A 13969-nucleotide genomic window follows, 5' to 3' on the forward strand; every position below is an offset into this window, starting at 1 on the left:
TTTTTTGCTCAATATAAATGTTATATGCTCAAGTAAAACAACCTTCCAACTTGAAAATGTCGACCATCTTTACCCATATAGTACCTGTGGTACATATTTGTGTACATTTTTCAATCAATGAACCCTGTCATGACACACAAAACAGGTATCAGTTGTGTTATAAGTACCGGCCTAGACAAGAATCTAATCTGCTCCCCCCAGTGGACTTGGCACAAGGTGCAATTGCCTGGATGTGTACGAGTTTCTGTCCTACCTATGAAATAATCTAACTTGTATTTTTCAGTCAGCGAGTAAGTGTTTTCAAATTTAAAACAGATAATATTTAAAAATAATGGGCCCTTAAAATATAAACACAAGACAAAAGTGGCATTAATATTTTAGGATACACTATATTCTTGGAACACTGAGTTTAAATTAAAACACACAATATAACCTTATTGGGAACTTTGTTTTATTATTAAATGTATTTTACTGTAATCAACATGATCTCACATAAATATCATACAGCCTTGAATTCTGTCTGAATGCCTGTCCTTTTGTTTAGAAGCAATGTGCAAAAAAGAAATAGCCTAAAGATTGCAACAAAACTGAGTAAAACACACTGAATAGCAACTTCAAGGATATTGCCCTGCTCTGCAATGTATTTCAAAGCAATGTCAGTAGTTTTGTTAATCGACCTGTTATTTTAAAAGAAGGCTGTCCTAGTCTTCCACTCAAAGTCATTTAATTTAGTACATGTTTGGTATTGTTTTTGTATTCTGAAAGGCTAGAAGCTGTTTACAAGAACAGTTGTACAAATCTGTATTTAAAAGCTGTTAAGTGGTTCTCTTAACGTATATTTTTTTAAGCAGCCACACATACACTGTGCCTTTGGGCTACTTAATTCAGGTTTCACTGTATTTTGATTGTACAAGAGCTGGAATAACAGCAGGGAGTTTTTTTTGTATTCGGCTGCTTTATTTAGAGAACACAGCTCCTGCCAACAAAAAAGAGCTGTCTAACGCCTAGGCTGGAGGGTGGAGGAAGTGAGGAACAGTAGACAGAGGTCAAAGGGCAAGGGGTTGAAAAGGCTATTACAAGAAGTCAATGTAACAAACCAGAACCCACACCAGTATGAACTAAGAAACCCTGTTCTGTTATTCCTAGATAATAAATTACAAAAATATCAATGCGGAACCAATATTGTTAATAATAACTACAGTATGGTCAGTAAAGCAAGAACATAATATTAAGTGTTAATAATAAAAAGTAATAATGCATTTGATAACATAAATTGAATTTAAACAAAGCAGAATGTTCCACACACATTCACAATAAACCTTAACATGTAATTAATCACAAACTACTGTGATGCCCCTTCAAGTAGCAGTTCTTTATAACTCAAAACCATGTGCTGTATAAGGCAACATGACTATGTCTCCCATTTGTCCCATAATGTCACTACACTAGCAGAACTACCCATGCTCCTGGTATTTGTACCGTACAGTACAGTATTGAAAGCGTAAGCCAATTATTTTTGTACTGCATTAAGAGTTTTGGATAAGTTCCCTGTGAAAGCAACGTGGAGCAATTGCATGTTAGTCAAAGAGTAAAAACCTCATTAGAGCTCAAGGAGTGTCAATACGATATTTGTTAATCAAAAATAGTCACGTTGCAATGTTACCAATTTCAAAGCGTTCTTGGTATTTCACACTGTAAATTACCTCTAAAGTTATGATAATCGCTATTTTTCACAAGCCACGAGGGCCCGTTATCTTCAAAAATATTGATGTAGTTTTGTCTTGAAGAAAAGCCCTCCTTGGAAAACCTTTTCTCCCAACAGGTGATGTACAAATTGATTTTTGCTAGTCTTTGTTCAGTCTTCTATGTTCTTTTTTCTATGTTCTATGTTTTTTGTACTACTTGCATTCAGAATGTGTGCCACAACCTTTATTGTACTGGCATCACATACCCGACTCTCCCCCACCTTTACAATGTGCCTGAAACACAAGGCGCTAATCATCAAAAATACATGGACTCATAAATTAGAGCAAACCTTGATATCCCCTCCCCAGAACAAATAATATTTAAATAAATAAAAAAAAAAAAAAAGAAAACTACATTCTAGTGGTATCATGACAAACTCCAGGTTTTCTGTATTTTCTTGTCATTTCTTTCTCTAGTCCATTTATGCACTACAGTCCATCAACCTGTTTGAAAGAAACTTTCTTCTTATATAATATATATATATATATATATATATATATATATATATATATATATATATATATATATATATATATATATATATATATATATATACATACAGTGCTGTGAAAAAGTATTTGCCCCCTCTGATTTTCTGCATTTTTGCACATTTTTCATATTGAATTTGGTCAGATCTTTTTGTGGGTTGTAGTGGTATATAGAGGGAGTCTGACAGAAAAAATGACACCAAAGTTTGGTGTTTCTTTCATTTGTTTGTTGTGCAAAGTAATCAAACATGCAATCTTCAGGTGTGAAAAAGTTATTGCCCCCCTAGATAACTCAACCCAATTTAAGGGATAATTATGGTCAGCTGTTTGAATATTTTGGTTAACGATCAGGCCAGATTTGGGCCAGCCCTGCCAAAGGAGTGAAGAGTGAAGTTATCAGCTCACAGGTTCTAGAGGCACATCATACCACGATCAAAAGAAATTCCTGAAGACCTGTGGAAAAAAAGTTTTTGATGCCTATCGGTCTGTAAAGGGTTACAAAGCCATTTGTAAGGCTCTTGGGCTCCCACCAAAACACCAGTCAGAGCCATATTATTCAAATGGAGAAAGTTTGGGACAGTAGTGAACCTGCCCAGGAGTGTCTGTCCTGCCAAAATCTCTCCAAGAGCAAGGCGTAAAATCGTCCAGGAAGTCACAAAGAACCCTAGAACAACATCCAGGGATTTGCAGGTCTCTCTTGCCTCGGCTAAGGTCAGTGTTCACGACTCCACCATTAGAAAGACACTGGGCAAAAATGGGATTCATGGCAGAGTAGCAAGGCGGAAACCACTGCTCACTAAGAAGAACAGGAATGCTTGTCTCAAGTTTGCCAAAAAGGACCTGGATGATCCTCAAGAGTTCTGGAACAATGTTCTATGGACAAATGAGTCAAAAGTGGAACTTTTTGGCTAACATAGGCCCTGTTATATCTGGCGAAAACCAAACACTGCATTCCACAGTAAGAACCTTATACCAATGGTCAAGCATGGTGGTGGTAGTGTCATGATTTGCCGATGCTTTGCTGCATCAGGACCTGGACGACTTGCCATCATTGAAGGAACTATGCATTCTGCTCTGTAACAGAGAATTCTACAGGAGAATGTCAGGCCATCCATCCGTGATCTGAAGCTGAAGCGTAGCTGGGTCATGCAGCAAGACAAGGATCCGAAACACACAAGCAAGTCTACATCAGAATGGTTGAAGAACAAGAAATTTAAAGTTTTGGAATGGACTAGTGAAAGTCCAGACCTAAACCTCATTGAGATGTTGTGGCAAGACTTGAAACGAGCAGTTTATGCTCGAAAAGCCACAAATGTCACTGAGTTGAAGCAGTTCTGCATGAAAGAGTGGGCCAAAATGCTTCCAAGATGCTGTTAGAGACAGATCAATGACTACAGGAAGTGTTTGGTTGCAGTTATTGCTACTAAAGGTGGTGTAACCAGTTATTGAGTCTAAGGGGGTGATTACTTTTTCACACAGGGGCATTGGGTGTTGCATAGCTTTCTTTAATAAATAAATGAAATAAGTATCAAAATGTTGTTTTTTGTTCTCTCAGGGTCCCTTTTATCTAATATTAGATTTTGGTTGAAAATCTGATAACATTCAACGTCAGAAATATACAAAAAAACAAAATCAGACAAATGGCAAATACTTTTTAATGTGTGTGTGTGTATATATATATATATAGACACACACACACACACACACACACACACACACACACACACACACACAGTGGCTTGCAAAAGTATTCAGACCCCTGACCAATTCTCTCATATTACCGAATTCCAAATGGTACAATGGAACACTGAAACTCAGAATCAATTATTGTAAGGTGACATTAGTTTTATGTTGGGAAATTTTTTTAAGAAAAATAAAAAACTGAAATATCTTGCTTGCATAAGTATTCAACCCCTGTGCTGTGGAAGATCCCAGTTTGCACCGATGAAAGAAATTGCCCTAACGAGGACACAATTACCTTACCATTGGCCTCCACCTGTGAACCATTAAAGTTGCTGTCACATTTTCTGGATAAAAACCCCACTGTTGAAGGATCATTGGTAAGGCTGTGAATCTGAAGGAAAATGAAGACCAAAGAGCATTCTACAGAAGTTAGAGATAAAGTAATACAAATGCATAGATTAGGGAAAGGGTACAAAATAATATCCAAGTGTTTGGATATCCCAATGAGCACAGTTGGATCAATAATCAGGAAGTAGAAGCTGCATCACACCACCCAGGCACTGCCAAGAAAAGGCCGCCCCTCAAAACTCAGCGCTCAAACAAGAAGGAGACTTGTGAGAGAAGCCACAGAGAGGCCAACAATCACTTTGAAGAAGCTACAGAGTTCAATGGTTGGGAGTGGAGTAATGGTGCACCAGTCAACCATATCAAGAGCTCTGCATAACACTGGCCTGTATGGGAGGGTGGCAAGAAAGAAGCCGTTACTCAAAAAGTACCATCTGAAAGCACGTCTGGAGTTTGCAAGAAAGCATGAGAGTGACCCAGCTACGATGTGGGAAAAGGTTTTGTGGTCAGATGAGACCAAGATAGAGCTTTTTGGCCAAAACTCAAAGCGTTATGTGTGGCGCAAACCTAACAATGCCCATGCTTCAAGACACACCATCCCTACAGTGAAGTATGGTGGTGGCAGCATCATGCTGTGGGGATGCTTCTCATCAGCAAGGACTGGGCATTTTGTTACAATTGAAGGAATGAATGGAGCAAAATACAGGAAAATACTGCAAGAGAATCTTCTTTAGTCCACTAAAAAAATTGAAGCTCGGGAGGAAATTTACCTTTCAGCAGGACAATGATCCCAAGCACAAGGCCAAAGCAACATTGGAGTTGCTCAAGAACAAAAAGGTGAATGTCCTACAGTGGCCCTGTCAAAGTCATGATCTCAATCCCATTGAGAATCTGTGGCACTATTTGAAAATTGCGGTCCACAAGCGTCATCCAACCAACCTGAACAACCTGGAGCAAATCTGCCAAGAAGAATGGGCCAAAATCACTCCGACACTGTGTGCAAAGCTGGTACATACTTACACCAAAAGACTTAACGCTGTTGTTGCAGCGAAAGGTGGCTCTACCAAATATTAATGTGTGGGGGTTGAATACTTATGCAAGCAAGATATTTCAGTTTTTTATTTTTCTTAAAAATATTTTCCAACATAAAATCAATGTCACCTTACAATAATTGATTTTGAGTTTAATATGAGAGAATTGGTTAGGGGTCTGAATACTTTTGCAAGGCACTGTGTGTGTGTATATATATGTGTGTGTATATATATATATATATATATATATATATATATATATATATATATATATATATATATATATATATAATATATACATATAAGATTGTTCTCTTTTCAGTGAATAAAAAGGTCAGTGATGTATTTAAATTGTCATGCAGGCTCCACAGATAGAGGCTGCCAACAAAGGTTCTTATAAAAACAGTATATCTAATGATACCTACATTACAAAGAAAGTAGACACCACAGCAATCTAGCAAAATCTACTTTCTGCAAAGAACTTGCACTATTCTGCAGTCATTGTTTTGTAATATAGTTTTTGTATTTCAGTATGTATAGCAAGAAAATGTAGCATGCTTGTAAGAAGTCGTTCAGTTCATCCCTCTGTCTCTTTTGCAGTGATGTTGAATGTCGATTTATTGTCGAGGTCACAAACCTCTCTATTGCTCAGACAAAATCCTGACACCCCGCTCACATTCACCCATACTCTGGTATTTTCAATTGTTGTTTTCTGCAGTAATGACCATTTCTGTAAATGAAAAGCGATTTCTATTTTCTGCATTTTCTGTTTCTGGAGAGTTTGAATTCATGTGATTTTACAGTGCTGAGGTCTACTTACACTTGATACTGAGCCTCGCGCTTGTCCGGGCTTTCCCGGCTGTGAATTTGACGATTCCGACCATTTCAGACGAAGTCTCCTTCAGGATGAGCCTGTGCACAGTGCCAGCATTCTCTATTCGAACCCCATTCCCATTCTGCAGGGGCGCCCCGTTCAGGCTCCACTGGGGTGGTTTGACGACGGGCACGGAGATCTCGCACTCAAAGCAGGCCTCTTCCGGGGCCTTCACTTCCACATCCTCCAGCTGTCGCACCACTAGGATAGCCTGCTCTGTGAGGGAGAGAGACAGAGTGGAAAATCATCCATATTAGTCAGTTAATGCAACTGATAGTTCTCCGCTCCAGGGCCCATTATGACCAGGGGTGGTTGCATTCCGTGCCTCTGTCAAGTAAAATTATGGCTGGATGAGTCGTTGAGGAATTTCCTCCATGTCGTGTAGCCGACTCTTGTGGATGATCTGTTCAGGCTAGTTGTTTTATAATCTTTTAATAGCAAATTAAATTCAAAGACTAAGTGCAGACCTTAATTAAACCAAATGTGTCTTTTTAAATTTTCTTTTACACATTTTTAAGCATCCCTGTGAGGGAAGTGTGTATAAGTCTGTCACTGCACCTTATGCTGTTAATATCTCATAAACCTGTCCAGCTGGTTCATATTTTCAGTGTGACATACCCCTTAGTCATGTTACCAGGGATACCCCCATAGTTTTGTATATAGTTAACAGTAAATTAGTACTGTAATTTAATATATAGATTTGCCACTACACCTGTCAGGCAAGTTTCATTGCTGTGCAATTATTTTCCCCACTGTAACACTGGTGCATTCTAGACCAGTAGACTTCTGTACACACTGTCATGAGTTGTATCTTGAAAAATATATTGAGGAATATATTTTGAGAAATTGCCTAGATGACATGGTCAAAATAATACATCTGCACACATTTACCTTCCACTAACAGGCGTGCAGAGGACTCATGTTCCCCAACCTGGACACTGTAAGTCCCCTCATCCATGGCAGTGACGTGGTGGATGACCAATTTGCGGTAGCAGCCCTCGCTGCAGATCTCATAGTGGTCTGAGGGCAGGATAAGAGTCTCTCCTTGGTACCAGCGCACACTGCAGCGCGGGTTCGACACGGTGCACTCCAGGATCACGCGGTGCTTCTCCAGGGCGGTCTTATCACGTAGGGGCTTCACGATCTGCACTGGGAGCTCTGAAAAGACAGAGGGAAGTGTGCTGTCTGTTGTCAGATACGGTAAGTACATCCAAAGTGAACCAGGTTGGTGGGAACATACACCTGGACTGTGTTGTATGCTTAGTTAGCTTAAGTGTACATATATAGTCACAATTGCATAGTATGAAGGGTGAGTCATATATTTAAGGGATCATCACTGGAGATTCCACAGGGAGCTTTCCATTGGCAAAAATCAGCTTGTACTCTTTCTTCTCACAACACAGTCCTGTCTCCCTTCTCCCATTCCCCTCTAAAACATTTGAGTGAGCGGTACATCGCCAGCTCTCTGCTTTCCTGTCAACACTTTGCCCAACTCCTTCCAATCTGGTTTGCACCAGGCACACTCCGCTGAAACTGCTCTTCTCTCTGTCACTAACTCTCTACTCTCTGCCCGTGCCGCCTCCCTCTCCTGTGGCCTTTGGCACAGTCAACCACTGTATTCTGCCCTACCTCGCTGACCTGGGACTCTCCTGGATAGCTCTTGCCTGGTTTTCCTACCTCGCTGATGGCACATACCGAGTGTCCTGGCGTGGCTTACCCTCTGCCTCTTGCTCTCTTTAGACAGGTGTCTCCCAAGGCTCAGTCCTGGGACCCCACCTGATTTCTCGGTACACCAGCCCCCTGGGTCCCCTCATCTCCTCCCATGGTTTCTTGTATCATTTCTATGCTGATGATGTCCATATCTTCCTCTCCTTTCTCTCTCTGATTCTGAAATTTCGTCCCGTATCTCTACCTGCTTCTCTGCCTCTCAACCTCTCAGACAGCTTAAGGACAGCAAGAGTGTATTGGAAGCTAGCGTGAAGGTCTTGTCACATAATTGAACCATGTTGAGACCATATATCACATGTCAAAATCCTCAAGTATTTCTTACATTTGCCACACCTAATATTGCAAGTCTAATGAGCTTTGGTTGGCTGCAAACCAGCAAAAGAGCAAGGTTCATAATCTGCTATTGTGGCTATAGTGCTGTTAACTTCAGTTCAGGAATGGCAGTGCATCACACTAATTATTACACTCTTCAGCCTGTAACCTCTGATAGGCAGCAGCTAATGTATGAGATTGGAATCACAGAACCAATGTAAGTGGGCGGAGGCTGGGCATGGACAGGCAACCATCCACATTGCAACCACTGCTGTTTAAACACCATGCAAAAGAGATGTGCCTTCTGAAGTGTCAGAATCCATAACAGCAGTGCATCACACAACACTGCCCTTACATGAGCTTTACAATGACTTCTAAAAGATACATTTACCTTCCACTTCCAGGTCGGCTGTGGATTCTGCTTGTTTAGCAACAAATGTAATCTTCCCAGAATCCTCTGCCTTCACATTGCAAATCAGGAGGAAGTGCTTATTCCCTGGATGAGAGAAGAGGAAGGATAATTAAGTGAGTGCTCATGTACTGTAAGAACCATTGATTTGATTCCCATTGAAAGTATCTATAATTGGCCTTTTTGTTGAGTTGCAGTTAATACAAAATGCAGAAGTCAGAACACTTACACATATTAAATCTCCACTTCATATTTCCCAAGTCACATTGGTTTCAGCTCATATTGTACATTTTATACCGATAAAGCACATTATAAAAAATCATGTGTGTCCTTAATTGAATACCCAGCTTCACAGATTGCTGGTAAGGTGTGTTGCATTGATGTTGCATTGTATCAATCTGTGCTCTTTAATTGCTGAATTAGTGAATGCCATACTAAATTCTAGTATACAGCACCCTATATGTTATCATTCATAAAGATTTACAGTAAACACCCATATATCAATTTCCCTAGCCAAAGGAACAGGTTGTATAAGTAATACCCTCCTTAGCTGCACTTAAGGCAACTCAAGGGCAGTGGGTTGGGGGTACATAGACATACTAAAATTATGTGAGGGTCCCTATGGGTGTTAAAGGGTTATTTTGGGAAGAAGGGCGAGGTTATAGTCTGTGGTAAGGGGGGCGGGATAAAGGGGGTGCCCATTGTTAGCAGGGGTGGAGTGAGACAGGACTTTGTCGGTTGTTGGTTGTGTTTGCTATGGTCAGCTGTAGGAGACACAGGTTTAATATGCAGGATTTTAAACTAAGCAAAAGTTATTTTCAGATTATACTGAAAACAGTAATGTGGTCCTGACCTTTATTCCTGGAGACCTGCTTCGCTTCAGTATTTTGACACAGTAAGAATCTAGAAACTCACCTTCCTGGCGAATTCTGACATTGCTGGTGGGCCTGATTTTCTCCCCGTTTCTCAGCCACTCTCCCTTCACATTCTCCACTGACACCTCGCACATAAATACAGCGTTCTCGTCTTCCTGGATACCAACATCCTGCAGTCCTTGCACTATCTCCACCTCCCGCTCTGAAAACAAGGGCCTCGCTGTTAGTGTGGATACCGACCACAAGGAATGTTTTAATGGGGACGATGGGGTACAAAGACCCCACGATAAAGTTTTGAACTCCACAGTAAATCTGGTTAAATGTGACCCTCTCCCCCACATTGTGTATGTTTTTGTAAAAGATGTGTCCAGTTTAATGCATGTTCTACAATGCCTTGTTAATATACATTTTACACAATCTTTTTTTAGTGCCTAATTTCACCTCCAAAGTTAAAACTACAAGAAACTAAATCAAGTAGACATGCTTTCAAGTGCTCAGGGATTTCCTACAAACCTGACTGAGATATGTCAATCACAGAAAGTAGTTTAGATATTGTCATTAAGACAGTTATGCACATTTTCTTTCTCATTAGTAACTGATTCATTTTTGCATTAGAAGTATTTGATAATCTTCAATTAGTAAATATATAAATACAGCCTTTTAGGATGTTGTTATAAAGGCTTGTTGTTCAGTTGCTTTCTTGCTTAGGAAATCAGGTAGCCTTGAATGCGTTACAAATTAGGCAGATGTACTTAGGGATTACTTATGTAAGTCTGCCATAATGGCTATAACTACTGCACTCGACTAATGAAAAAAAATGCTGTTGAAATGTCCCTTTTCAGAACAGCAGGTGGCACTCTTATATCAACGGTAGTATGTGCAAATCATTCTTGTACCTGTCCTATCGAATGACTTGAACTGGAAATTCACTAAAAAAAAAACCTGAGTGAAAAAACGCATGTCATAGACTACAGTTGTTGCCCCAGGGCATGATGGTGACATATACTAAATGTTTATTATATATTGTCCATTATATTGATGAATTCTTCAATACAATTATTTGGTGTTCTCATACCGTAGACGTCCAAGACAGCGGTCACTTTGCTGTCCACAGCGTCGCAGGTGTAAGTCCCTGAATCTGCGATCCCGCACTTCGTTATCTGAAGAAACCTCTTCCTCCCCATTGAGTAAATGCGATAGTTCTTCCCTGGTTTCAGTTCCTCTCCATTCTATAGGCAGATGTAAGACATTTTTAAACTTACAAAACTCCCACTATTGCTGTTTCTCCTTATATATATATATATATATATATATAGATAGATAGATAGATAGATAGATAGATAGATAGATAGATAGATAGATAGAGTTTTTTTTTTTACATACTAACTAATGTTATCAACCATGGCATTGCTTCTGGAAAGACTCCTTAACGCTTAATACCTAAAGTGAGTTTTAGAGATGACCACTAAGAGCATGCAATTGTTATTACAGCCTAATTTTTATTTCTTTTTTTATATTACATCATTTCAGATCAGCTTTAAATCATTTCAGAAGCACTCGGTTGAAAACCTTTTATTTTTCGCTGGAATTGTATGTAAGGTGTAATGGTGCAAGCGGAAACGACCATAGAGAAAGTTAGAGCATGCACATAATAGGATATTAAACAAAATTAAATATAAGGGTCATTTTGGTGATAAGGTATACTTTTAAATACCAATGCTTTTTTAAATTATTATTATTATTATTATTATTATTATTATTATTTATTATTATTAATAATAATAATAATAATAATAATAATAATAATAATAATAATAATTAATATGTTATAACTTTTGGGTTAAAGCTTTGTGATATTAACAAATAAAAAAATGATTCCTCAATAAAAGAAAAAAAAACAACTACCTTTAGCCACTTAACATCTACATTCTGCCTGGACAGCTCACACTCAAACGATGCTCCAGAGCTTTCTGGTATCCGTAGATCCTCCAGAGCTCTCAGGAACATCACTGGGGGTTCTGAAACAGAAGCACTGTAGGTTTCAGAACATTCTCTCAGGTCTATTTTTGAAAACTGCAACATGATTAAAAAGTACTTAACAAAACATGCCTTCAAACAGTCCTTCTACATAGTCTCTAAAGAGTAACAGGTAACACAATGTATGTGGGTGAACACTGTTGAAGGAGAATCCCTGCCGTACCTTTCACAGTGAGTCTCGCTGATGTTCTCACGCTCTCCGCACTGAAGGTGATGGTGCCGCTGTCCTCCAGTGTGAGGTTGGACAGGGTGAGTGCGTGTACTCTCCCGTGGGTGCTGACTCGCCAGCTATTGTTGGGTTTGATGCGGATCCCGTCCTTCTGCCACACCCCCTGCACATCAACATGCGAAACCTCCACCTCAAACGAGGCCGTCTCCCGCTCTAACGTTTCCGTATCTGTCAGGGCTTTCTTGATTGAGATTTTCCTGGCTGAGGAGTAATAATAGGGATTGAGATTATAATATTAGCATGTCAAATGTATCTCCTCATATGAACGTGTGTGCGTATGAGAGAGAGAGGGACATGCAAATATAACAGCCCATAGCAAGGGGAATTTTACAGCTATCGATGACATTGGGCTGATATATGACGATTGGCTGGCAGGAACTACGATAACAATGCATAAATGCTAGTTATGGCTAATGTCCCGGATAGTATTTGATAAGGATTTTTTACCCTAAGGCTGTTACGTCAGCTGATAACTTACTGTATGCACATAACTGTGCACATAGTATTGTTCTTGTCTGTAGCAGTATTGCCTGCATGTGAACAATAAAATATGATAACTTGTTTCTCCATCCTTAGTATTTTCAGATTACAGGTGACAGATATGCTTTTTTGTCCCCTCAAGCAATTTTAAAGGCATATTGCCTGGTCGGGTCGGCATACAGTAGTCAGGACCGACTCCAGGTTTATTTAATAGAATAATTAGCAGATTAATTAAGAATGTTTAAAAGGGAGTTTGGTTGGGAAGTTGGAAAGCAAACAGGTTATTGTGAGTAAATGGGACAACAAACTATTGGAAAGGTATTTGGGATTACGATTTGGATTGAGATTTGGTTTTGGAGACGAGGTAACAGGTTTAGCCTGCCTCGTTATTAGTAAGGAACAACAACTGTTTAGTTAGGGCTCGAGAACGGGTTTTGTTTTGTTTTGTTTATTTTTCTTTTTGCTGTAAATAATAAACACACGCTACTACGTTTCCTGTCATCCTCTGTTTAAAGAGTTTATTTGGAGAAGAAAAACGTGTGACCAGAGGGCAATCCATCACATTGTGATACCAGAAGTGGGGCTTTCTGTCTGAACGCCAATTCAGACTCTTACCCTGTGGAAGACTGGGAATAAAGCACCGAGATGGAGGCAGCAATACAGGCACTGTTATGGGCTAGTGCTGCACAGCTGGAGTACCTCCCCTTACAGCAAGAGAAGTTGGAGTTGCCTGTGCCGCAATTGGAGCGGCCTGCATTTGAAATGTCAGAAGAGTTAGAAGAGGAGTCTCTTCCGGTTCCAGCGCCTGAGGGAGAAGCCCCGCTGTCTCCAGAGCCTGGGCCTAACTCCCAGATCGAAGCATTGACAGGCAAAGTTGCTTGCCTGCTGCCCTACTCCGCTCCACCTGGACATGCAGACGCTCCCCCTGTTCCTCACTTTGTTCCTCCTGAAGCTCTAGACGTCGCTGTGCGGTTTTGCAGTCGCACACCTCTGCCTGTCACTGCTTGCTCCTGGTCGCCAGCCTGCGCTCCAGTCACCCTGGTCAAGCCGTCTGGGTTCCCCCTTGTTGGTTCGCAATCTCTTCCAGAGGACGTCGGAGGGACCGACCCATCCCCAAGCCCGCCCGCAGGAAGGGGCGAAGATTGGAATTTGTGGACTTGAGGGTTGGGTGGTTGTATTTTAGAGAATAGACAAGTTGGCCTTGTAATGGAGGTCTATGTAGCACACAAGCAGCAGGAGATATGAAGAGGTCAGGAAATGAGAAATGTGTTTTGTTCTATGTTTTACATACCTTCTTGCTTTTGGTATTCCTGAGCTGCAATGAAAAATGATGCGGATTCCCCTGAGGTGCCAATAAAAGGCAAAGGCCAGACTTTCCTTTGACTGTCATTCCACTGACACTTTGGAGAGGTTTGGCTCAGTTGCTAAGGAAACCCCACCTGTTACTTATAAATTCATAAACAATGTAGTGTAAACCTAAATAATGGCTTCTTTCTAAGAACAGTTTATAAAATAAGCAATACTATAGAGGGTAAACTGACAAGAGCTCCATGCCAAAAAATTGTGAAAAGTAGAACAGGGTCTGGAATGCTTTAGAAGGCCTTGGGGTGAAATCTTAGGATAAATGGATAGTTTTATATCATCTATATTTTCATAACAGTTCATTTCTCACAAGGTTAATATTCTATTACAGCTACAGTTTTAGTTTACAACTGTATTGAGGTATGAGATT

The 13969-nt window shown here is 40.1% G+C and overlaps 1 protein-coding gene across 3 annotated transcripts in view; it reads right to left on the reverse strand.

The window, feature by feature from the left end:
* Positions 1–434: 434 nt before the first annotated feature.
* The window catches only part of LOC121322070 (obscurin-like protein 1), a 51096-nt gene continuing 37561 nt past the window's right edge, over positions 435–13969 (reverse strand). For all 3 annotated transcript variants that reach the window (XM_041261566.1, XM_041261567.1, XM_041261565.1), the window contains 8 exons: positions 11692–11958; positions 11397–11509; positions 10567–10720; positions 9532–9693; positions 8599–8703; positions 7059–7325; positions 6114–6383; positions 435–2189 (listed from right to left, as the gene is read on the reverse strand). In XM_041261566.1, coding sequence (XP_041117500.1) covers positions 2185–2189; positions 6114–6383; positions 7059–7325; positions 8599–8703; positions 9532–9693; positions 10567–10720; positions 11397–11509; positions 11692–11958 — 1343 coding nt within the window. In that variant the 3' untranslated portion in view covers positions 435–2184. The remainder of the gene's footprint in view (positions 2190–6113; positions 6384–7058; positions 7326–8598; positions 8704–9531; positions 9694–10566; positions 10721–11396; positions 11510–11691; positions 11959–13969) is intronic.

This window comes from Polyodon spathula, chromosome 10, assembly GCF_017654505.1.
Source record: "Polyodon spathula isolate WHYD16114869_AA chromosome 10, ASM1765450v1, whole genome shotgun sequence".
NCBI lineage: Eukaryota > Metazoa > Chordata > Actinopteri > Acipenseriformes > Polyodontidae > Polyodon > Polyodon spathula.